The following is a 25,790-nucleotide window of genomic DNA, read 5'->3' as shown; positions in this document are numbered from 1 at the left end:
CCCATTTATCAATTTTTATCTTAGAGTCTGAGTCACTGGTATTTGGTTCAGGCAATTTCCCCTAAACCAATGAGTTAGAGACTCTGTCTTAATTTCTCTTCTATTAGATTCCGTGTTTCTGACTTCATGTTGACGTCCTTGATCACTTGGACTTGAGCTTTATGAAAGATGATAAATATCAATCTATTATCATTGTCCTATATATAAAACACCAGTTAGACCAGCACCATTTTTTTTGAAGATGCTTTCTTTTTCCACTATACATTTTTAGCTTCTTTGTTAAAGATCAAGTGTCCGTAGGTGCATGGGTTTACTTCTGGGTCTTCAATTCTATTCCATTGATTGACCTGTCTGTCTCTATACCAATACCATGTGGTCTTTATCGCTATTGCTTTGTCGTACAACTTGAGGTCTAGGATTCCCCCAGAAGTTCTTTTATTGTTGCGAATTATTTTCATTATCCTGGGTTTTTTGCTATTGCAGATGAAGTTGAGATTTGCTGTTTCTATCTCTGTGAAGAGTTGAGTTGGAGTTTTGATGTGAATTGCATTGAATCTGTAGATTGGTTTTGGTAAGATGGCCATTTTTGCCACGTTAATCCTACCTGTCTGTTAGCGTGAGAGATCTTTCCATCTTCTGAGTTCTTCTTTTACTTCTGTCTTCAGAGACATGACGTTCTTGTCATACTGATCTTTCACTTCCTTGGTTAAAATAAAGCCCAGATATTTTTTATCATTTGTGGCTATTATGAAGCATGTTGTTTCCTAAATTTCTTTCTCAGCCTGTTTATCCTTTGTGTAGAGAAAAGCTACTGATTTTGTTTGAATTAATTTTATATCCACCCACTTGGATGAAAGGGTTTATCAACTGTAGGAGTTCTCTGGTAGAATTTTTAGGTCATTTATGTATACTATCTTATCATCTCTAAATAGCAATAGCTTGTCTTTTTCTTTTCCAATTTGTATCCATTTGACGTCCTTTGTTGTCTAATTGCTCTGGCTAGAATTATGCGTATTATATTGAATAGGCAGGCAGAGAGTAGACGGCCTCGTCTAGCCCTTGATTTTAGTAGGATTGCTTCAAGTTTCTCTCCATTTAGTTAGATGGTGGCTATTGGTTTGCTATATACCGTTTATATTATGTTTAGGTATGGGCACTGAATACCTGTCTTTCTAAGACTTTTAACATGAAGGGATATTATATTTTGTCAAAGGCTTTTTCAGCATCTACTGAGATCATTATGTAATTTTCTTTCTTTGAGTTTGTTTATAGAGTGGATTACTTTGATAGATTAATATATATTGAACCATCTCTGCATCTCCGGGAAGAAGCCTTGATCATGCTCAATAATATTTTTGATGTCTTTTTGGATTTGGCTTGCAAGAATTTTTTGAGTATTTTTGCATTGATAATCATAACAGGAACTGGTGTGAAACTTTTTCTTTGTTGGGTCTTTCTGTGGCTTATGTACCAATATAAGTGTGGCTACATAGAATAAATTGTATAGTATTCCTTCTGTTTCTATTTTATGGAATAATTTGAAGAGTATTGGTATTAGGTCTTCTTCAAGGGTCTGATAGAATTCTTCACTAAAACCATGTGGCCCTGGGATTTTTGTTTTTTGGTTTTTTTTGTTTGTTTGTTTGTTTTGGTTTAGAAACTTTTAATGACTGCTTCTATTTCTTAGGGATTATGGAACTGTTCAGATAGTTTACCTGGTGCTGGTTTAACTTTGGTACCTGGTACATGTCTTGAAAATGATTTATTTAATCTAGATATTCTATTTTTGTTGAGTATAGGCTTTTGTAGTAGGATCTGATGTACTTTAAAATTCACTTAGTTTCTACCATTATGTCACCTTTTCGTTTCTGATTTTGTCAGTTTGGATTCTACCTCTGTGTGCTTTAGCTTTTGCTAGAACTGGCTAAAACTAATGAGTCTAGTTTCTCCTAGTTTTGGTTTAGTTTTTTGTTGTTATTACTGTTTTTTTTTCCTTTTTGTATATCATTAAAGTAAGATGGACTGTAATATGTGGTGTTGGATACCTTTAATTCCAACACTTGAGAAAAAGACTATCTCTGTGAGTTCTAGGCCAGCCTGGTCTGTACATTGAGTTAGAGAACAGCTAGAACTGTTACCCAACGCACTGTTTAAAAATAAATTAGTCGTGATTGTTTCTATTTAATTTTGCTCTTGTATGAGCACTGTATTATTTTATTACTATCTATTTGGTCACTTTCCCCCACTTTCTTCTTTTTTCCCTCCTGTCCTCCCTCCCTTGCACCATTTTCTTTTTATCCATGTTTCTTTTCTTCTTTTACATTACAATTAAACAATTTACAAAGATTAGTAAAAATCATAAAAATGTTTAAAGCAAAAACTTTACTATGATCAATGCCAAGTAAGCAATCTAAGCTTTGGCTGTTTTATTGCCCGAACAGATGGATGGCCATAGCCAAAATGCTTTGGCATTAATAGTGCCAGTTTTCCATCAGAATAAAACTCCCGTGTAAATCCTATTGAAAAAAAGAAAAAGAATTCTGAATCAATAAATTAGTAGTCATGCCACTAAGAAAACAGAAATACCGAAAAGATCTAAATTATGCTATGTAGCTTAAGATAGGAAATCTAAATTATGTTTTATAGGTTAAGATAGGTGACATAAATTATGCCATATTCTATAAGATAGTATGATATAGCTGAAGGGTTGCTAAACTGAATAATTCTAGGTATTATCGGTGTGTTCTTGTCTTACTTACAAATGAAAAGCTATAATAGTGTGACTGATAATACATAAATTAAGGAGATGTTTGCTATGTTGTGGGAATAGAGACTATTACTTTGTCAAATTGGCAACATACAGCATATTTAGCGTATTTATTACCGTACGTTTTCTTTTCATTTCTTTTCAGAATTGCAAGCAATGCCTTAAAAATGTACACTGCTCATTAGTTTATAAAGTAAAAACTCAAGCTTTCAATTCAATAATTTTATCTTAAAAATTATAGGAGTGGTAACACGGTCACACAAGGAGTTGTAGAGCAAATAAAAGTTCTTGGCTTGTTCCTTAGTAACTTGCATAGGCCTTGTCTATAGAAACAATTCTGAAGAAGTTTCCCCATGGAAAGAAAATGTAATAATCTGAAATTCAAGAAATGTCTCATACAAAATGAAAAATGATTTCAAGGCTGTGCAGTTGGAGAATTGGCTCTCAGTGATGCATAATGTGCTTAGGATTTAACTGTTTCACAGTTTGGTGACCTTCAATGAAATAACATCCGTAATAATTACAATGGCTGCAATATGAATACACAATCAATGCCCATCAGACACTGAGGCTCACTAAAGCTCTTATTGTTTCTCTCATGCACCCACATTAGGAAAGAAGCATCCCAAAGCTTCATATTTACTTTTCTAAAATCATGTTAATTTCTTGTTTATTTCAGGCATTACTAGAGACTCAAAATTTACTGCGCACTCAGGTTGCAAATTTTACCTTCAACCTTGGATTTTCAGGGAAGTTTTACCACACAGGTAAGAAGCAGCTTTGTGTTCTCAGGCAGCTACATAATAAATAGGATACAGAATTTTAAATGTTCCATAAGTAATAGATGTAGGATGCCTATATTGATTATGAGGGGGCAACTTCGGGGCATTGTTTGAGTAGTTAAATTAAAAAAAAAAAGCGGGTTTCTTTATTTTGCAAGAAATACTAGAATCAAGGGCAAATGAGGAAGACTGACTTTTAGTCTCTCTAAGAGGAACCATCATCACTGTGCCAGGTGTAATATGTACCCTTTTGTCTGTGTCATGTAAGTACATACTCAGTGTAGGAACAATGATGATGACAGAGATGATATAATGACCTTCACTGGACAGCATTTTTAACCATCAAATGGTTGGGTTGATTGATACTTTCATACTTTCATATATATTATTTATCACTCAGAAAACACCTGGTAATAGCATCTGGATTTTATAGACTCAAAGAAATACAATAGACTCTAAAGGTCATCTTATTACTTTAGCTTCTTTTGAACATATTTCCTAAATTTATTTTCACTTAATAGTGCCAGTATCCATTAAAATCCTTACATTTAATTATCCGTTTTTCCCACTTCTGTCCAATTATCTTTCTGTTTATTCTCAGCCCCTAAACAAATTCTCAAAACTGGCCCAGTGTTCATGCACTTACTCTATGCTCCTCTACATCTTCTTTGCATTCTCACATTCATATTTTGATGTTTTATCTTCATAATATTAGCCTTGTGCTATATTACATAAGGGAACTATGCTCATAATAAAATGCATTGTATTACATTGGTGGACAAAACAATAGTAAAGTATGTGTTGGGACCTCCATAAAGAAGACATCCCAGATCTGTACCTATGTGTGCATTCTGGCTGTAAGCTAAATACTTTAAGAAGGAAGAAAGCTGTAGTTTCCCAGCATCATAACAGAAGCATTTCAATCATCTCCAGGTACTCGTGCAGATTATTGACTCATAAAAATATCCCATGCAATGGTAGCCTATAATCATCCTAAGTGCAGCTTCCTTATGCAAGGAGATGTCACATGCAAAGCTCAGCGTGGATTATTCGAAGAGTGAATTTTACCAATGTCTCATTTGTTTTCTTCCTGATGTGTGTGGGTTTTTGTTTGTTTGCTTGGCTTTGTTCTGTTTGTTTGTTTGTTGTTGTTGATTTATTTGGTTCTACTTTTAAATATTTAAATTTGTTTAATGTAATTGAATGGAAGACAGTACTTGGGTCACTCGTACAAATAATTGTACATTTTAAATGGCATTTTGCAGAAAGATTGGGCCATCATCTCTGCACAGATGAGATGGTTCCAGCCTACAATTTGAAGTGGTCATTGTTTTGTAAATATTCTTCAAAAATCTCCTTAAAAATGGGTTCAGCACTAAGAAGCTGTAACTCTAATGGAATAAAAGCAGATAACTGTGACGAGTGTGTCTGCTCAGGGGGGAGAGCAGAAAGCTAGGGGATTATTTGCAGCTCATAAACAAACAGCACCGTTTTGTCATAAATAGATTCGTAGTGGAAATAAATCCATTCTTTGGACTGAAATGTACTACATAACCAAGTCATCTTTTATTTCCTTTTAATGCTTAGACATATTAAACCTGCCAGATGTGAATGTTGCTGGAAGTTATAGTATTTCTCATTTCTTCTTTCTCATCCCGTGTGTGTGAACAGTATATATCCACTAAAAAATTAAACAGGACACTTTTTGTTAATATTTCAAAGATAGTTATTAAGATACTCTCCCAAAGACACACTTTAATTATATCTCTTAAATAGATTTATTGACTTTCAATTTGAACGACCCTAGCCAAGAAATGATGGAAGACAGTCTATCATATTATCCTGTGGGAATAGCTCACTTAGCAAGTGAGACATATGTATATATACATAAATCTCAAAAATTTAATTTTCTTCACTTAAATATATAACTTCATTTAACTACCAAGTGGTATTGTCTAAAGGACTATTAAAAATTATAATTAACACATTTAAGCTACCAAATGTTTCTCAAAAACTGAATATTTTGATACCCTTTATCATAAAGGAATGCCTCGCCCTTACCTAGTTACAGCCTATCTGGAAAGTTAACATTATAGAAACAAAGGTTGAAGGGCAAGAATGTTCATTTCTTCTCTGTGTTTGTGGCTGTGCTGTGTAACCATGGAGAGGTAGACTTGTCTGTACTCACAGAATGACTTGATTTCCCAATGAGCAAGGCTGCTGATTGATAAGCCTCATTGTTTTGAAGACATTTAATCTCACGTTTCTAGTGCAGTAATGACTACCGCTGCAAGCATTAGACTGTCCCTTATATTTGCATTTAGCATGATTTCTTACCTGTCCACCTCTCTGACCTTCACATGTGAAAGCCAATCTCACCCTAAAATGTCATATTATTAAACCTTCCCTAATAGTCTTTCATGCACAGGTAGCAGATTGAAGGAGGAATACTTGGTGATGATTAAAAAGAAAAAGCAGAAGTGTGGAATTTAGAATTAAATTTCTAAGTCTGGGAATGTTTGCATCTTGATCGAAAATGCATCATGAAATCATCACTAAATGGAAACCCTGCAGTTCAGACCACCCTCTGAGAGTGCTGTATATTATATTTTTCACTGGATATGATTCTAGTGAGAATTATTGCTGTTATTATAATTTAATAATCAAAAAGTCTATGTAGCATCAATAATTGTCATGAATCATGTTTAAGAATTAGATCAAGATTGTTTTCCCCAGTTATCAGTTTACTCCCTAAAAGTTCACTTAATTAAAAATGTGTTAACTTCAAAGATGAAAGAAGGGAAATCATTAGCTCAGTTTTGTCATTTTCTTTCTTTATTTATACATTGTGGATTAAAAGACACTCAATGGAAACAGATGGGCAGTATTGAAATCAAGAATTTGACATATTACCAACTATACAAACATGCACAAACTACTTAACCTTTCTGTACTTTGGTTTCCACATCTCCAAAATTGTATTAATAATATGACCTCCCATACATGAAGTTGTAAATTCTCATTATTAGTATTTTTGAAAATATTTTCTATGAGAATGAGTGTCTATGAAATACTAACTTGGATCTATTTTCTAATTCGAGGGAAGTAGATAGATGTTTAATACACCTTTATTAACTAAGAAGGGTCAAACGGGTGGTTAATAAAGGTGGTTATATATCCACCTGTGAAGACATGACAAACACTAAATAAAAAGAAAATTAAGAAATATTTTTCACATTTAAACATTAGACTATTTCATACACAATCAGCAGAAATTTTTTGCAAAGAAGAATAAAGAACCAATGTAATGTTCTCAATCGTATTAACTCTTATACCTTCACCTTTACACCTGTTAATCTATAGTTCAAATCTTGCTGAAAGCGTTGTTTATGTGGAGCCCTGGGCTCCAGACTGTAGTAGAGCACCAGCTTCATGTTTAGGGTTCAGTCCTTAGCAAGGACATGCACACCATCAAAAACCTCATGCTGACAGATTTAAAGAACTTTCAGGAGCATGTCATTTTTCTCACAACAATGACCCTTAAAAATTAATGACAAGAAGCAATCTTCTTTTGTACTTCACTCTGACTGAAAATTTCTAGGAAACAAGAGGCATCATGTTTAAATAAGAAGAAAAAGCTTAATTGGAGCACAGGTAATTTAATACCTTTAACTTGTTTCAATGTGCTCATTAAGAACTACGAATAACATTCTAGCCTGTTATTTAAGCACACATGAATTTTGTAAATGTATGTGCTTTGACTGGCAAAATGTACCATTTTCACTTAGACTTGAAATCACTTAAAATTCTACTGTGTTCTACCAGCATGACTTGCTATCATATTTTTCATTAAGCTATATAAAGTGCCAAGGGTCAATTTCATGTGGCTTTGAATTATATGACCAGCAGAAAATAAGACAAAGATTGGCAGAAATTAGTCTATGATGCTTCAAAAGCAGGAAGCTGAAAAATGTCACTTTCAAACTTGCCTAGAGTGTTTGTAAATTAGCATAATCTCTGATACAAAATTGCTGATATTTTATGATCAATCATTCAACTGTTTATATCAATATTCTAAAAATTGAGTGATTGACCTTGTTCCTGGTCAAGGAAGCACTCTGCAACTCCTGTCATGCACAGTAATGAGTAGGAGAGCTGGAAGAGAAGGAAATCCTTTCCCAAACACTCTACACCAAGAGAAAAACAGGCTGGTTTCTTGGGGGGTGGGGTGGTTAGCAATCTTTATTCACTTGTGACATTAGCAACTATTTTAATTCATGGTTCACTCTATTTAGTTACATAAGAAACACCTAGCATAAGCGTTGCCCCAGGAGAAACGATATACGTTTCTTAGCTTGGATTTTAACCTTTGATGATCCTCATACACTAACAAACAAAAGTCAATGAACCGGGAGTCTAAAACCAACAGTTTTAGACAACTTATGAAAAGTATGAATGTTGCGTGCCCATCTCACTCAAAAGACTTCATGAATATCCAGCGTTCTTTAACTCTACATGGCAGAAGGCTAAGGCCATTGACTATTTACTAGAAGGCACAATTAAGGTATTTTATTATTCGGTGTTCTAGGATAGTAATGTGCTGCAAGTGCAGCTTAGTAAGACCCAGTGTTTGACTTTAAAAGGCATGATCTATACAGGATAAATCTTTAACAATGTGGAAAAAAATATCAATTAAAAGCAAAGCAATTACACCTCAGCTGATTTGATTTTAAGAAGATTGGAGTCATTGCACTTCTATCTGGAAGTCACAACATGAAGTACTTTCCTCAGTTGATCTCATTGACCCTTTACTAAAACTTTACCGCAAAAGTATTCTTATCTTCATTTTAAATGAAGAACCTGGGACTCAGAATTATTCTTATTCAAGATCAAATAGTTAATTATGTAGAAAAGAAGGAACTCCCAAGAATTGAATCCAAAGTGCCTAACACACTTCATATCATTTCTTCCATGACTGAAGAAATCTTTTTCATAGAAACATTTGAGGAACCCTTTAAAATAACATTAATACATTGTCCCCTAATTTAATTTTAAAAAAGCAGAAAGCAGGGAACCCACCTATTAAATATAGTGTGTTAGCAAAGGCCAAACAAAGGCATACCAAAAGCCAGAACATTTTTAGTTTGCGTAGTTTAGTAGTTTGAAATTACATAACAATTATTGCATGAATAAATTTGAAACAGTTTAAATTTTTCCTAAATTTTGGAAAATTATACAAGATACATATAGCTTCATACAGCAAAAAGTAGTTTTGAATAGATACAATATGATGTATTCTCAAAGAAATAGATTTTTTTTCCTGTTTTGCTTTGAAATATAGCATCAGAGTGCCCTTCTTGTGCATTGGGCTAAAAATTGTTTCTATAATGAGAAAGGCATACTAATGTTCAATTATCAAAGAAAGTTTCTTTTAGAAATAATTATAAGATTCATTGTTAAAGTTGTGTGAAACTGTTATGACTTATATAAATTTTACTATAAAAAGTTGAATATATATATAGCATTAACTTGAAATATAAAGAGGCAAAAGTACTTACAGAATAAATGTTATATCTTTAAAATAAACACTAAAAGATTTTAAAGATAAATACAAAAATAATTCCAAATGGTTAGGTCTAAAGGATGACTATGCAGAATGTTCTATTTACACTTTATTTTATTTTGCCTTTATAGATTACTTGCATTTTCCACAATCATTCAGTAAATTTATGACATTTTCACAAACAGAAGAAATTTCATTAAATTTTCAACTCAATTATAGGCACACAGAGATACAGTTTTAGAAAAAAAATATGATCTCCTCTGATCAAATTTTCTATAAACATTAAAATACCATTGTGAATAATATATACATCTTCCGTGGTCATCAGGACCCACCATACCTTATCCATGCCCCTCGTCTCTGATGTAACTTATACTAAACTCATGATTTTTCTGTTTAGAAAGTAGCATGAATAATTTAATAAGCCTTGCAAACAGCCATTGTCACTTTCCATTTTACAGGGACTGAAGAAGAAGATGCAGGGGATGACCTTCTGCTGAGGTCTGTGGATGAGTTCTGGTGGTTTCCTCACATGTGGAGTCACATGCAGCCCCACCTGTTCCACAATGAGTCTTCTTTAGTGGAACAGATGATTCTTAACAAAGAATTTGCCCTGGTGAGTACACATGATTTTGGCATTTCTCCATTATGGCCATGATCTAAAAACAACTTCTGAAATAACAACCTTGATTGAATCCCATGAAAAGAGAATGAGAAAAACATTAAAGGGCATTACACATATTACAGATTCAGGTTGCTTTGTAATATTCTGTGGCAGGTATGTGCACCTATTATGCATATTATTATGATGTTATTATACATAATTATAAATACTTATTATATATACATAGATATATAAAATATATGGAGGTATACATAGTGGTAAAAAGTGGTGTATTTTCAAGGTCACTTTCTAGAAGTGCTACCTAATTGAAGGATCCTTCTAGGTTAAAAAAAGGAAGAAGGAAAAGAAAGGAAGGAAAGAAGGAAGGAAGGAAGGAAGGAAGGAAGAAAGAAAGAAAGAAAGAAAGAAAGAAAGAAAGAAAGAAAGAAAGAAAGAAAGAAAGAAAGGAAGAAAGAAAGAAAGAAAGGAAGAAAGAAAGAAAACATCATGCTTTCTCCAATATATCATAGTAAAGTATCATTATTTCTTAAAACTTCCCTCTTTTAAGTTTGGCTAAATTAAAGTTTTCCATTCCTTTTAAACCTTACTGTGTCTTCCTCAGCAACAAAATATTCAAACATTCAAAACACAAACTGGAAGTCCTTGCTCCCAATAACTGAATCAATAGATGAGCAAGGCCTGAGATTTGCACTTCCAAAAGTTCCCACTGGATTCCCCTGTGATGGGAAGAGCTACATCCGTAGCCTAGGGAAGGACTATTGCCTTTTCTTGTGATCTGAATTAAATATATATACATATATATTTATGCATGTGTTTGTGTATGTCTGTTTATTTACTTTTCTCTCATATATTACATCCTAATTGCAGGTTTCCTCTCCCTCCTCTCCAGCCCACCCCCCCCAAATCTTATCTCACCCTAATATACTCTTCCTCCATTTCCAGACAGAAAAGAGAAGGCCTCCCAAGAGTCTCAACCAAACATGGCATAACAAGATACAATAAGTCTAGGTCTTACGAGGGTTAGATGAGGCCACTAACAGGAAGAAAAAGATCTCAGAAGCAAGGAAACAAGTCAGAGAGAGTCCTTGCTCCTCACCATTAGAGGAGTCCCACAAGAACACAAAGCTATACCAAGCTTACATATATGCAGAGGGCCTAGGTCAGATCCATGTAGCCTCCCCAAGTTAACAGATGAAGAAAATGTTATACATTTCTACACATCTTTTTAATAATAGATGAAACTAATGAAGTAACTATAATATTTTACAACATAAAAAAATGTGACGTTTGAATTCTCAGGTCTCTAAGTAAGATGTTATTGGAATACTACCCCAATCCTGCACTGTGAGCTGTTTCTACTGCCATTGTGTAATGGAGTTGGGAAAGAGATCCTATGCCTCAAGGCCAAGGTGTTTTAATATTGCCTTTAGTGAAACAGTTTGCCTTATTTTAGGTATTAATTGAACTCATATTTGGAAGCATAGCCCTCAAATGCACACAATGGAGTCCCATGAAGACATACCTAGTTGTTTGTTATTCTTTTAAAAGAATACTTTTCTTTCTAAAATTCCAAGGCATAAGACTCCAAGCTGTCACGCCTGCATGAAGAGTGCCTCCACTCATAGATATGGAAACTAACAAGTGATTAAGATAATAGATTTATAGACTAGGGTACCAAAACACTTTGAGTGAAACTTTGTCCTTCAGTGAATGGTTGCTTGGTTGCTTGATGTAGTACAAATCACTTTAACCTTCTTTATCTTGGTCTCTCTCTCTCTCTCTCTCTCTCTCTCTCTCTCTCTCTCTCTCTCTCTCTCACACACACACACACACACACACACACACACACGGAGAGTAGAAAGAATTACCACATGGGACTGCTATGCAGTTACACATGTGAGTTCACAATAGAGTCAAACATCTCATAACTCTCTATGTGCATTGTTGCTCCAATGATCTCATTTCTAAATACAAATATGTAGTTATATGTTGTTTTAAGTAGATATATGAATATATTTTTCAATGTGGATTTACAAAAGATTTGTGTGGACACTATCTAAAAAATTCCATATTGCTAAATAACATTATAACCATTATAAGTTAATTTGCCCTACTTGACAACAACCATGCAAATAAACCCTCCTTGTGTGCTTTGAAAATCAGACATGCTTATCAATGGTCTTAAATCCACCCATCTCTACTGACACTCAGCAGTCTGGCTCTCTAGATTTGCAGGCTAAGTATTTCACCTGTTCAAGTCATTTCTTTTTTTTTTCTTTCAACCATGCTGAGAGTTCTGAACAAGGCTCTGATGTAATTGCTTTGTAATGAAATGTTGGAAGCTTTTAGAGGCCACTCAAAGCAATTACATTTGCTTAGTCAGTGATGCTAGACTCTACACTAAAACCTATAAGTACACTGTGTTTAAAAAGATTCTATTATGTGTCTCAAAGTCAAAATATTATAACTTGAATGTAATGTATTACAACTTAAATGATGCTTGTTAAACACACATATCACAGTGTCATTGTCCTTTCCTCCCCAGAGTTCAGTGCCATAAAACTCCAGACTGTTAAGCATTGTCTTTGAGAGCCCCGCCCTCCCAATCAATGGAGCATGACCATATGAGTCTTGTCCAGAGTCAAGAAACATTGCGTTCTTATAAAATTGTCTTTCTATTCCCAGTAACGTTTTGAAACCATCAACAGTATGAAGAGAGAACTGGGCAGTAGGAAGCACCAGTAAGATATTGGCAGGCTAAAAATTAGTCCCAACTGCTTGTAACCAGTTTTAATAAAGTTGGCAACTTATTTAATGTCTTCATGCTTCACTTTCTTCCCCTGAATGCTAATGGCTCTGTTTTTCATTCTCTACATCACAAACTTTCTTTAGATAATTAATTTACATCAACTCATCTGCCAAAGGAAAGCGCTGGACCAGATAATGCCACTGATCAATTCCAGTTCTAAAATTTGTGATAACTGACAACATCAGTACCCAAATTTGAATGGAACATCTTGAAATACTCAGCTGGCTGCAACTGGAGCAATTATAGGAAGGCATTTTCCAACTAAATGAGCATTTATATGCATAAAAACCAAATGCGCTAAATTCTTTCCTTAAAAATTGTATCCTAACATACCTAATTACTCCTTCATGGGACTATGGGTGATAGAGGATTGTCGGTTTCAAAAGCACACTTGTTTTCATAACATCCCAAACAGTCATCAAATAGACTAGTAGGACCTCGATACGATATTTGTAGGAAAAGTTTTTTAAAACTAAATCAGAACGGTCATATCTGTAGGACTCTGTAATCTCTCTGGGTAGAGTACATACTGTCTTAGAACATGTTTAAAAACAAAAGGAATACATTAATGAATGTTCATTTATCCTTTCATTGTCCTGCAGGAAGTGTTACTAACAAAAAGCTGTGTCATTGTTTATGCTAAGTACATGCACTTACATATCTGTAGGTATGCAGTGAGTGTGAAGGAAGGATGCGCAAGTTTAGTACATGCCATGCATGTTTGTATGTTTGTACAGAAGGTGTTAATTTATTCATCTGTGTAGTCATTCAAGATACAGTAGCGACAGCGTACCTTACTTGGTATGACAGAAAAATGGGGGGAAATTTTCCTAAGATTTTTCTGTAATAAATCATAGATCTTTGCTGTCACTCTGCTGCAAGAGCTTGTCAATAAATAGCAGCAAAGGTTCAAAGATGACAACAAAGGCTGAAGAAAACCGGAAACATTCATTAACATGAAATGAGCTAATGAAATAGTGACCAAAAATCATCTCTGATTTAACCTACATCTCCATTTCAATCACAGAGGAAAAAAAATACGCCTGAAGCATAAACCTGAATTATTTATTTTTACTCCACAATAGACATGTGGAAAAATGTGTTTTGTTGTTTTAAGTTTAGCATGCACACTCATTAAAGTTTCTAACCCAGTGGGGATTTTCAGTCCACTGATTATTTCAAATGAGAAAATATCCTGAAGGGAAAAGAACCAGCACTTTGTCTTCCCTTCTAACATTTTTATAATGGTGCCATTCCCTCACATTTTACTGAATAGTAAAGTTTCTTATTTAAACTAAGTAACTGAAGACTCTTTAAGTTAATGGTTCTGAGTTCTGCTGTTTCGAAAGTTACACATATTTATGAAATATGCATATACCTGTTTCATAATTCGATCCAATATTCATCACATGAAAATGCTGACATTTAAGTTATTCTCATTGAAACACAAGCTTGCAGCTGAGAAGATGGCTCAGTGGGTAGAGGGGATTTTGTGCAAGCATGAAGACTTAATGACGGCATCCACGTTAAATTAGGACATGGCTGCGCAACTGTATCCATGTACGGGGAGGTAGGGAGTAGGGTCACTAAGGCTCAGGGACAAGCCGGCCTAACCAAGCAATGATGTATAAGTTCAGTTACAGACTGTGTCTCAAGAATTAATGCAGAGAGTTGAAGAAGAAAGCACTCAGTATCATCTCTGGCCACCAGATGAGCCCATACAAGCACAAATTCACCGACATATGTATAACACACACACACACACACACACACACACACACACACACACACACACACACACACACACACACACCAATCCCACAAATAGCTATCAACTAGCAGCAACAGAAAATTGTAAAATAGGCTTCATGCTGTATCTGCTGTCTAACTTTCCTATTGAAATGGAACATGAGTAGACCTGTTGGTCCAGTAAGGTAAAACAGTGCTTCTTGTCCCTCTGTATGAGGTACAGCTTTACTGTACTACAAAACATGCAGCCTTGTGCAATGCCACGAACACATGTGTCAAAAAATTATAGGTGATATGACTTCAGAGTGAAGGTGCTCGCCACCAAGCCTTAGACGCTGAACCTCATCTGCTAGAGCGCACAGATGTTAGAGAGAGTAGGTCCCTTCAGGTTGACCTCTGATCTCTACACATGTGCTGTAGCACACACATGGACACATTGATACACACAACTACTAAATAGCAGTAATCTGTAACTAATAGTCTGAGATGAGGAGTAAAGAAAATACAAGAATATGATTTAATTGTGATAAGATTTATTAGGTTATTTATCACTTTTCACAATGGACCGAGGTGTGTATCTCAGAGAATCAACAATGAATAATAGACAGTTTTCAAATGCAGAAGAGTAAATACACAAGCAACAGATGACTTAGATAAGACAATGACAGTTATTAGAATAACCCAAAGCACCAAGGTCTAGAGGAGGAGACAATGTGAATTGTGATGACAAATGCTGTAGGAACTTTTCACACAACTTTCTGTAAAAAGTAAAGTTCAAAGTACTGGACAGTAGGATGGTGGTTTCCAGTGGCTGGCAACAGGGTAAATTAGGAACCTGTTAATAAGAAGCATGATGGTTCAGTTGGGCAAGAAAAATGCACCTTAGCTTGCCAAGCAAAACAGTGTCTCTACAAACAATGAATTTTAATACATTGCACACTTGAAATGTCAGTGGGGTAGATTTTACGTTGTTTATTTAGCAAAATAAATTAGTAGAGATGTTAACAATAAGTTGAGCTTCTGAGAGACCCTGTGGAGTGCACACCTATTTAGAAACATTCTTGTGTCTACTCCTTCAGCATTGAACATCCTCGAGATCTATAGTGAATTACCCACAATGTGAAGATTTTAAAGACACGTTAGCTTTGCAGCAGTCTGAGTAGTTCTAGAGGTTATGACTTAACAGGATGCCGCAGGTCTAATCTCTTATGAGGGTCACGGGTTCAGCTCTGGTGGAGGGTGATCTTGAGGTTACGTGGAGGGTCGACTACTGCTAAGCTCACATTCGTTGAATTGGTTCAGTTCTTCACAAGTGAGGAGGCTAAGAACATAACTTTCTCATCAGGTTTTATCTAGAGCTGTCTTGATTTCCTGACCATATTAGCTGCTCCAGGGAGAAAAATCACAGCATGACAGGATGGCGCTCTGAGACAGAGAATGAGAGAGATTTTCAGGGTCCCTGCAGGAATCACACCTGTCATGTTCATCATGCACTGGTGGAGAAGCCAGGCACCAGCTCCATTCCACACACACAGAAGAAAAAATATTAGGAAAGGAACAGCAGGAGACAGTTCATTTGAAGCCACTAGGCGTGATGCCTGTCACATGTAACCCCATGTAAAGTATGGAATCCTGTTCAACACTGCTGTCATTTCATTGATTTAAAGATATCTGAGAATGAAATAAATATAACATTTTCAAGCTTAGAGACAATCATAACCCACAAAGACAAAACTATTAGATGTATCTTGTGCTGTGCTTTCTCATGTAATTAGTTGCATCTATAAAAGACTCTTCCAGGAATTGGCGGACCTTGCCACCCAAAGCACTATCTACTTCATCGAAGCCTCCACTGTATGATTTTTAGAAACTATACTAACTAATAGCAATATTAACATATGATACAGATCACACATATAAAACATCTCCAGAAAGTGTTATTACATTTGTTCAAACTTCACCTTAATTTTATCAGCTACTAAATAAAATTCATACCTTTCAGCATATAGTCTTCCCTCCTATCTTGCCCAATCTGAAAAATTAAGAAAATACTTTTCATCATTTTAAGATTCTTAATCTGAATATTTGAAATAAATGAATTCATTTAGCTTATGATCTTTCTTTTTTGTTAACCTTGCATATGTTTTTCAAGAAGCACATATACTGGAAACTTCCATTTCATTGTCAAAGGATAGTCTATTACACTGCTATATTTAATTTGCTAGTTAATTTCTACTTTTAGTTATCATTACCATACCACTATGATCATTGAGATACAACTGATAGTATAACACCACACTGTGACTACCTCTGTAGTATTTTCAATATTCCAGTAAGTCTAGGTCATAGGCTGAGGTTAGCATTCTAGTGACTGCCCACTCTTCCCACAGTACCAGTACCACTTCTAATCCCACAAGAAAAAGAGGAGATCCCCACTTTACAACACACTCTTCAAACCTTATTACTTTCTGTTTTATTTCAGCCATCCTAGTGACAATGAATTGTCATTCCTATTTTTAAAATAATGTTTTATCTTTTGAGAATATAATATTTTAATTATTTTTCATTATTTTCATTGGATATTTTAATTTACATTTAAAATGTTGTCCCTTTTCCTATTTCCTGTTCATAAACCCCCTATCCCATCTCCATCCCCATTCTTCTATGAGGGTGTTCCCTCATCCGCATACCCCTTCCTGCCTCCCTACCCTGACTTTCCCCTACACAGGGGGAGTCCAGCTTTGGCAGGACCAAGAGCTTCTCTTCCCATTGGTGCCCAACAAGGCCATCCTCTGCTACATATGCAGCTGAGCCACGGAAGTCCCTAGGAACTCTAGTTGGTTGGTATTGTTGTTCTTCTGGAATTGCAAGCCCCTTATGCTCCTTCAATCCTTTCTCTAACTCCTCCAATGGAGACCCTGTTCTCAGTTCAATGGTTGGCAGGCAGCATCCATCTCTGTATTTGTCATGCTCTGGTAGAGCCTCTTAGGAGACAGCTATATCAGGCTCCTGTCAACATGGACTTCTTGGCATCAGCAATATTGTCTGGGTTTGGTGGCTGTATGAATTTGGGCTGAAACCTCAGGTGGAGCAGTCTCTGAATGGCCATTCCTTCACTCTCTGCTCCAAACATTGTCTCCATATCTCCTCCTAGGAATATTTTTGTCCCCACTTCTAAGAAGGACTGAAGCATCCACACTTTGGTCATCCTTCTTCTTGAGTATCATGTGGTCTGTGGATTGTATCTTGGGTAATTCTAGCTTTTGGGCTAACATCCACTTATAAGTGAGTGCATACTATGTGTGTTTTTCTGTGATTGGGTTACCTTACTAAGGATGATATTTTCTAGTTCCATCCATTTGCCTATAAATTTCATGAAGTCATTGTTTTTAATAGCTGAGTAATTTATAATATAATGTCATATCTTCCCTCTAAATCCTCCCATGAACACCTTCTGCTCTTTCTCAGAATCATGGCCTCTTTCCCTCTGTTGATGTGTGTGTGTGTGTGTGTGTGTGTGTGTGTGTGTGTGTGCGTGCGTGCGTGTATGTGTGTGTCTGTCTGTCTGTCTGTGCATCTGTGTGTTACTAAATGCATAAACACAACTTGCTAAGTTTATGTGTTCCTTACATATCTGTCTTTTCAGGATTGAACTGAGTATTTGGCATAGGTAACCTATGGTGTGATTGTTTTTCCCCGGGGGGAAAAAGACTACTTCTCTATGGAACTGTTTCTTCATTTTGTGTTACATTATTTATTTTCTTTGTTTATTATTGTTTACAAAAATACAAATTCCTTTTGCCTTCAATTTTTCTGGTTGCTTATATTATTTCAGAGCTCTTCTGATTACTTGGGTTTGGCTGTATATTAAGAGCACACCCTAAGCAAACAGGCAGATTCACTTCTTTGCCAGTCTAGCAACATTTTATTTTGCTTGTTTTTTTCAGCTTGCCTAACTAGAACCTCTAGGGTAATTTTGAATGAAAATAGCAACAGCATATATCCTTGTTTTGCTGCTCAAGGAAAGTAGTCCAACCTTTCATCATTAAACATATTAGTGTGAGATTTCAGTGGATACTGACGACTAAGTAAAGAAACCTGAGCCTATGCCTACTCAGCTGACTATTTGTCAGGAAAGGATATGGAATTTGTCATGTGAGTTTTGCCATCTATTTGTCTGGCTGATGCATGCTTCCTTGACTAGTGTATTATACTAAGTGAGTTTCAGCTGTAAGAGAGCTTTGCATTTCTGGGACAAATGTCAGTTAGATTTGTTGATGTAATACACCTACAGCTGTGTATTGCTGGCCATTTCAGTTAGTACCTTGCTATGTATTTTGTATGTACAATGACATGCCATACAGCAAGCTTTCAAATTAAATACATGAGGGTGGTTCTATAAGTCCTGCCACTAATGATGCAGCTACCTTAGCTTGTGTAGGTCTTCTCTATGCTGTGTGTTCACATAAGCACTTACTTTGTGTTATCAAACAAGAACACACTCCTCGTGAAATAGACCTATTATTTAAAAAAATGCCTATTGTAGTCACAAATGTAATAACCTAAACTTTTACCATATTTTTTTCCAACTAGTAAATAACAGGTCTCAAAGTGACATGGTAGAAGCAACCAGAGCTTCCAGGGACTAAGCCACTACCCAAAGACTATACATGGACTGACCCTGGGCTCCAACCACATAGGTAGCAATGAATAGCCTAGTAAGAGCACCAGTGGAAGGGGAAGCCCTGGGTCCCACCAAGACTGAACCCACAGTGAACGTGATTGTTGGGGGGCGGGCGGTAATGGGGAGAGGATGAGGAGGGGAACAGCCAAATAGAAGGGGAGGGGGAGAGGCTAGGGGGATATTGGCCCGGAAACCGGGAAGGGGAATAACAATCGAAATGTAAATAAGAAATACTCAAGTTAATAAAGATAAAAAAATGACATGGCAGACCCTTTTCTAATTTTGTGCATAATTTGTAGATATTTGGCATTAATTCATTACAAGTTTGGTGCACAACTCATCAATGAAGACATTTGGCCCTGGATTTTCTTTGTGAGAATATTTTTTTAAGTTATCAAGACAACTGATTTGTTATAAATGATTCTATTTCTAATTGAGTCCATTTGGCAGGTTGTTTTCATTAGCTGATCAATTCGATCTAAGCTTCCTAACTTTGTTGCTATAAAATATTCAAAACCTTCTGTGGAGGTGGTTTTTAATAATATGGTTCACACTGTTGCTACTGTTTATTTGTCTGACTTTTACACTTAGATCTAGGTTGCTTCGGTTTTGTTTTCCTTTTGTTTTGTTCTGATTGCTATTTACTTGTTTGGTTTTCTATCTACAGCTTTTCTAATTTGTTAATCCCTTTCAAAATGTCTAGGAACCACATTTTGGTTCTTCAGTGAGTCCTGTCTTTACTTCTTTGTTCTTAATATTAACAGTGTACTAAATTCTTCCCTCTGCATTCCTTTATGTTTGATATGCTGTTCTTTTTCCATTTTAAGGGGGGAAACTAGGCTATGGATTTCAAATATTTCATTTTGAACATAGATATTTATAACTCATGCTTATGCTCTAAATGCTGCATAGCTGTTATGTTTGGATATGTCTTCATTTTCATCTATTACCATGTTTGCTTTTTTCTATAATTTCTATCATTTCTATTTACCTATTTACTTAACATCTCTGACTGTAGTCTCCCCTCCCTTCTCTCTTCCCATGTCTTTACCCTACCTCCCTGTACCTCATGCATAATCCATTCCTCCATTTCTATTCAGAAAAGGGCAGTCTTCCTATGGATATCAACATTCATAGAGTATGAATTCGTAGTAAGCTAAGTACCGCAGCATCTCCTATTAAGGTTAGATGGGGCAACCCAGTAGGAGGAAAGGTTCTCAAATACAGGCAGCAGAGTCAGTGACATGCCCTGCTCCCGCTGTTAAAATGTCCCACAAGAAAACCAAGCAGCACTACTGTACCTTATGTTCAGAGGGCCTAGGTCCATCCCATGTGTGCTCCCCAGTTGCAGTTCAGTCTATTGGCCGGAGTAGCAACATAATTTCTACTTTCCCTTTTGCTCCTTTTGAATCAAGGCTCAGGGCTCACCATACAGATCTCCACATCTCTTTCAATTGTTTAATGGCGTAAGACAGAGAGATATGGGGATGGCACTGTTGATTAACTTTCTCCCATCCATCTCTGCTATCATCGATACACATACTCTGTACCTGTTAAACATCTCTCTTGCATGATCATAATTGATCAAGGATGTCAGGTTACATTTTTAATCCCAAAGTAAGAAATTCCAGTACACAGATACTTTTAGATTCCTCTGTGTGCTGTTCTCTCTGTTGTGCATGTGGCTATAAGCTTCTATTTGCTGTTGGTTTCCTTCTTCAGTCAGCGTCCTGCCCCCCACCCCTTGCCTCTTTCGTGTTGCTATTAGAAATATGTAACATTTCCACATGTTGTAAGCCCAAGAACAAAATTCCATATGTATTGCTTTGGACAATTGCTTTCTAGATCTTTTGTGATAAAAGTAGGACTATACATTGGCATTGCTTGCCACGATTCCATAAGCATCTTCGCCACACTCGTGACCAGCTATGCAGATGTCAGGTTTTCTATTGTTTTTGCTGTGAGCCTAAAGAACTCTTATTTTTTCTAATAAGACAAGGTTGCTGGCAATGGGTTTCCTAAGCCTGTCAGCACATTTGGATATGCTCCCCTCACCTTCATTTCGAAAGGAAACACTGCTTGGATGTAAGATGACTGCCGATGGCTGCTTGTGCCACACTTTGACTGTGTGTGCTCATCCCTTTCTTTCTTCTATGCTTTCTCATGCCAAGTTAACTGTCAACTTCCATGTGTCCCTCTTCAGTGTAATTAGCTTCACTTAACTACCATCAGGATATACTTGTCCTTAGCTTTTACCCGACATCTGTCTATTTCTTTGTGTTTATTTTAGAACCTATTGAGCTTCTTGGATATACCAGAATGATTTTCATCAAACTCAAGACTTTTCTCATATTGTCTCTTTGAAGACCATAATTTTCCTTTTTTTTTTCCTTATAATCGTCCTGGCATTTCCATCTCACATACAGCAGTTCCCTTCACAAGGAATCTTATGTTCTCTGTGTCACACGATGTTTTTCTTCCTTTTTTACTCTTTCTTCTTCAGACTTTATAATCTCCATTAAGTTATCTATCAATAATCTCTATTAATCCATTGACTATCATGTCATACATAAACTTCATGTTGAACCTTATAACAAATTCTTTTATAATTCTAATAAAGGTACTTTTGGATTTTAACTTTTTTGAGTCTTTATAATAATATCTAACACATTGATATTCCCTCTTTGAATAGATACTGACTTTATACATTCTATGACATTGAGTAGTGTGTGCTTTAGTTCTTTAAATACATTTAAAATTCTTATTAATTGAGCAGATAAAGTCTTTGAAGGAGATTATTATGCCTTTCTTCACTTTCTATGGATCAAACTGTTCATTTTAGTTGAAGATCTTTTAATTCTTTTGTTAAAAATCTAAACATTTCAACTAGTTATTATTGGAGTTTTCATCCTGACTCTCTCCCCCATCCTCAGACTCTCCTTTGCCTTATTTAATTATGTGCTTTCTACTATGACTAAATATCCTAGGATGAGTCCCTTGAAGTATGCACTTTCAATGATGTTCCTTGGAGAATATACTTTGAGGAGGCAGTCACTTAGGTCAGGGTTCCCTATATGTCTTTCTACCTACCCATCCTATGATGGCTTCTCAGCTGCAAGCCTCCAGTAATGACAAGCTAATGTATCTACTCTTTCTTCTACTGCCTCGGGTTGCAGATGAATACATTATCTGAGTTCAATTTATAAAGATGTGGATTCATGGAGTGTAACTCTTAATGACCTTCCCTAGTTTTCTCTGATAAACATCTGTTTAGTCTGTGACTAGCTTATTACTTACTAGTAAGATACAAATAGTCTCCTCTTCAACACCTAGCAAGACTTACCATCCTTGAAAGTGATCTTGGACTTCAATTATATATCCTTTTATCTCCCCAAATATAGCTTTGTATCTAGAGGGAGAAATCTGTGCTTTCTCCTCGTATTGCCTGCTGTCCTTGGTAAATAAAGTCTCTCCTGCAGAGATGTTGGAGGTGGGAACTATGGTTGTTTTCCTCAACACAATAACTGGATTTATAGGATGGATCCCAAGTCAGTGTAGAAGTCCCTGACCTGTCCAGCTTGCTTTTTCTGGTATGAAACCACAACTCTATGAGAAACAACTCTATGTTCTCTTTTTCCTCTGTTCTTCATCACTAAGGCTAGATTGAATAGAGTTTCAGATTCCTCAACAAATCTTAGCCAGTTTAGACTTCTGCACAAGGAGCAGGATGACTGTGGAGGGCTGTCTCTCAAAGGTGAAACCACAGATGTAAATAGAGAGCTAAGGCAAGGAGTTCTGTCTTCTTGGGTACATCTGCTTGAGGTTCAAATTCTACAATGGTAAGTTGGGTCAGGGGCACAGGGGTCAAGATCAATCACTACTTTTATGAACCTTTCTATAATTTACTATTTCTTTACATTTGCTCTCTTGACTTTGTTGCTTTCCAAGAAGATTCTAAAGAGAGCTTCAAAGGCATTCTTTATATAGCAGTTATTAATGCTTCCCCAACAGAAGATCCACAGAGTTCCTCATACCATCCTTCTAGGAGTCAGAACTCCACCATCTCTATCTTGACTGACTTATGATTGTAGACTCCTCACTGATATTTCTAGTTTTGGCCTCTCTGAATCCATCTTCTGCAGTTTATAGTAAAGATGTCAGCATGCAATCTGGACCTTGTGACTTATAATTAAGATATCCTCACTATGATAAGGTGATCCCCATGATGCAGGCATCTGGTACTTTGTTTTTACGTGCTGCAGATGCCCATATGTTGTTTGATAGGTTCACAGAACCTCTCCGTTTGTCTTTCCAGTAGCTGCAGTCCTTGCTAACTGCTTTCCACTTGCATTTGTAAAATAATTACATTGTGCCCTTTCCTGTGCTGCTTTTATGGAGTTTGGCTTTGACCCAGCTTTCCTCTGTTCTTCCTAAAAATGAAGGTTGATTTGCCTCCTCCATAGGTCTATAATTCTTGAAGTTAGTAAGATAATTTCCTTCCACTTCCTTGTCTACACTGTATATACAGTGTTTAGGAGAAAATTATAAAAGACTAAGTAAAACAGTCTGTGGTGACATCATCTTCTAAAGGGGGTTAGAGAGAGTACAGAGGGTATTTTTTCTTTATTTTCTTTTGCAAAGTGTTCTACTTATAGTCTTACCTAAACATCTGCTTCCTTTTCCTCTGGCTCTCTGAGGATAAATGAATTTTAATTTAGCTCATTTTTAATATCCTTTAATCTCAGCTCTTTTTAATTTTCTGTCCCCAATTTGCCATCTTCTTTTATATGTAAGTCCTGTGATAGAAATGGATCTAAAATTTCTGATTTTTTGCTCTGATGTGCTTTTAATTCCTAGAGTGTGCATTCAAATTAAAACTCGCTAGGGCTTTGGAAATATTTTGTTTGTTAAATCTCTCCAGTTAATTTTTATAGAAACATTTTCAAATCCTAAAGTAGAGTGTGCAGAAAGTATTTTTGTTTAAGAAGCATTAAATAAGGAAATTCAATCCTAGGGTTTTTTTTTTTCCTGAAAGGAGAGCGGTGAATTTGCTGTTTTGAAAATAGAATATGTTCATGATCTTGATCGTAAATTTAGTCAGTTCGGTGCATTGGAAATCTATGATGAGAAAAATGCAATTTGAACAAAGAGCATATTAAAGTCACAGTGGGAAGATTATAAAGTATCAGCCAGTAAACTTGAAGCTTACTTACATGAATCCTTGCTGTTTTTGTTACTGTACATATAGCATATATTTGCAGATGTCATTTTTAACAATTTAAGTGTATTTTAAATACCTACACGGTTAATACAGATAAAATTACATCCGAATGTTTCTTGCTTTTTATATTTAATATTCTTGCCTTTTTCATATTTGATACTGTTCAAAAGTGTTCACAGGCATAATTCATCTGAGATCATATTCCAGATTTATCTCTACCATAGCTTGGTACATTTCCAAGATTTTATTATATTCATGTTAGTGTTTTGTATTTCAGTCAAGAGATTGAGGATGATAAGACTTTAGGCTGGACTTTTCATTTATACACTATTAACAAAAATATAATATTAAAATATGATGGGTGACCAGGTGGTAATGACCCATCCCTCTAATCCCAGGACTCTACAGACTAAATCAGGTGGATCTCTGTGAGTTCAAGACCAGCCTGGTCTACAGAGTGAATTCCAGGACAGCCAAAGTTATAATAAAAAAAAAACCTCAAAAGTTAAAATTAAATTAAATATTATGGGTTATTGGAAACCATCATTTAAACTACTCCACACATTGTTTTAACCACTTGAACCACTGATTTTAAATTAACAAATGAACCAAACATATTTCATGTATTTTCTCAAAGATTTGGATTTTCCATAGCTAAAAAAGTTACAGACAATAAGTAGAGGTGTATTTCCATTATGAAATGCTTGCCTGATATACATAAGTTCCTGGGTTGGTATCTAGTACAAATATATAGTATAGTGATTGGAGTATCTAACAAAATAAAATATGAATATTTCTTCTGTTAAGCACTCACTCATAGTAGATAGGGATTTTACCCTTTGTAAAGAGGAATAATATTGTTTAATAAAGTTCTTGGCTTGCTTATTCAAGAAGCCTCTGAGGTTCTCATAAATTCCCATTTTCACTGAGCCCACAAGAAGAATAGCACAAACTCTCTGGCTGCAAATTAGAATTGGTATTTCATTACCTATTAATATTCATACTGCTTAGCAAAGGATTTAGAGAAAAACGACATTCCTTGTCATGCGTTATATCATGAAAAGCCCTTGACTTGATGTTATTGGCAGGTGGGTTTAAGAATTTCCCTCAGACAGAATCACTCTAAAAGAGATATTTATCTATTTGATGTTCCTGGCAGAGGGTAAGGACAGACTCACACCCATTCTCAAAAGCTCCATCTTAACGGAATCATCTTTCTCCCACCAAGCAGTGATTTCATTTCTGAATATGTTTGTTTAAACTCCAAAAATAAATTCCACCTACCAAATTCCAGTGCATCTTGGGTGGTCCCAATAGCAGGAAATGAACTGTTCTATTACCAAAGAAGGGTTGATATTAACCTATTAAGACTTGCATTTATCTTATTAGAATAGTTATAATCATTATTTCTGATAAGCAAAAAAAAATGTGAAAACGGTTCACACTCTTCTGTGTGGTTTTGCAGTCATCCCTCTGAAGCGTATGCTTCTAAGAAACATTTCAGATCTTTCAGTTTCTGTTCTTGTCAGGGGCTGACACACGGGCAGTTGCAGTAGGTTTATCCCAGGGACAAGATGACAGGCATTGACA

At 35.8% G+C, this 25,790-nt stretch overlaps 1 protein-coding gene across 1 annotated transcript in view; it reads left to right on the top strand.

The window, feature by feature from the left end:
- Window positions 1-25,790, top strand: part of LOC116895327 (bifunctional heparan sulfate N-deacetylase/N-sulfotransferase 4-like) — a 297,831-nt gene that overhangs the window by 132,773 nt on the left and 139,268 nt on the right. Inside the window, 2 exon segments of the mRNA XM_032896635.1 lie at window positions 3,447-3,534; window positions 9,574-9,728. Of these exon segments, the coding sequence (XP_032752526.1) occupies window positions 3,447-3,534; window positions 9,574-9,728 (243 nt within the window).

Source organism: Rattus rattus, chromosome 3 (genome assembly GCF_011064425.1).
Source record: "Rattus rattus isolate New Zealand chromosome 3, Rrattus_CSIRO_v1, whole genome shotgun sequence".
Taxonomy (NCBI): Eukaryota; Metazoa; Chordata; class Mammalia; order Rodentia; family Muridae; genus Rattus; species Rattus rattus.
The sequence above is the reverse complement of the archived record's forward strand: the minus strand, read 5'-3'. Positions and strand labels throughout refer to the sequence as shown.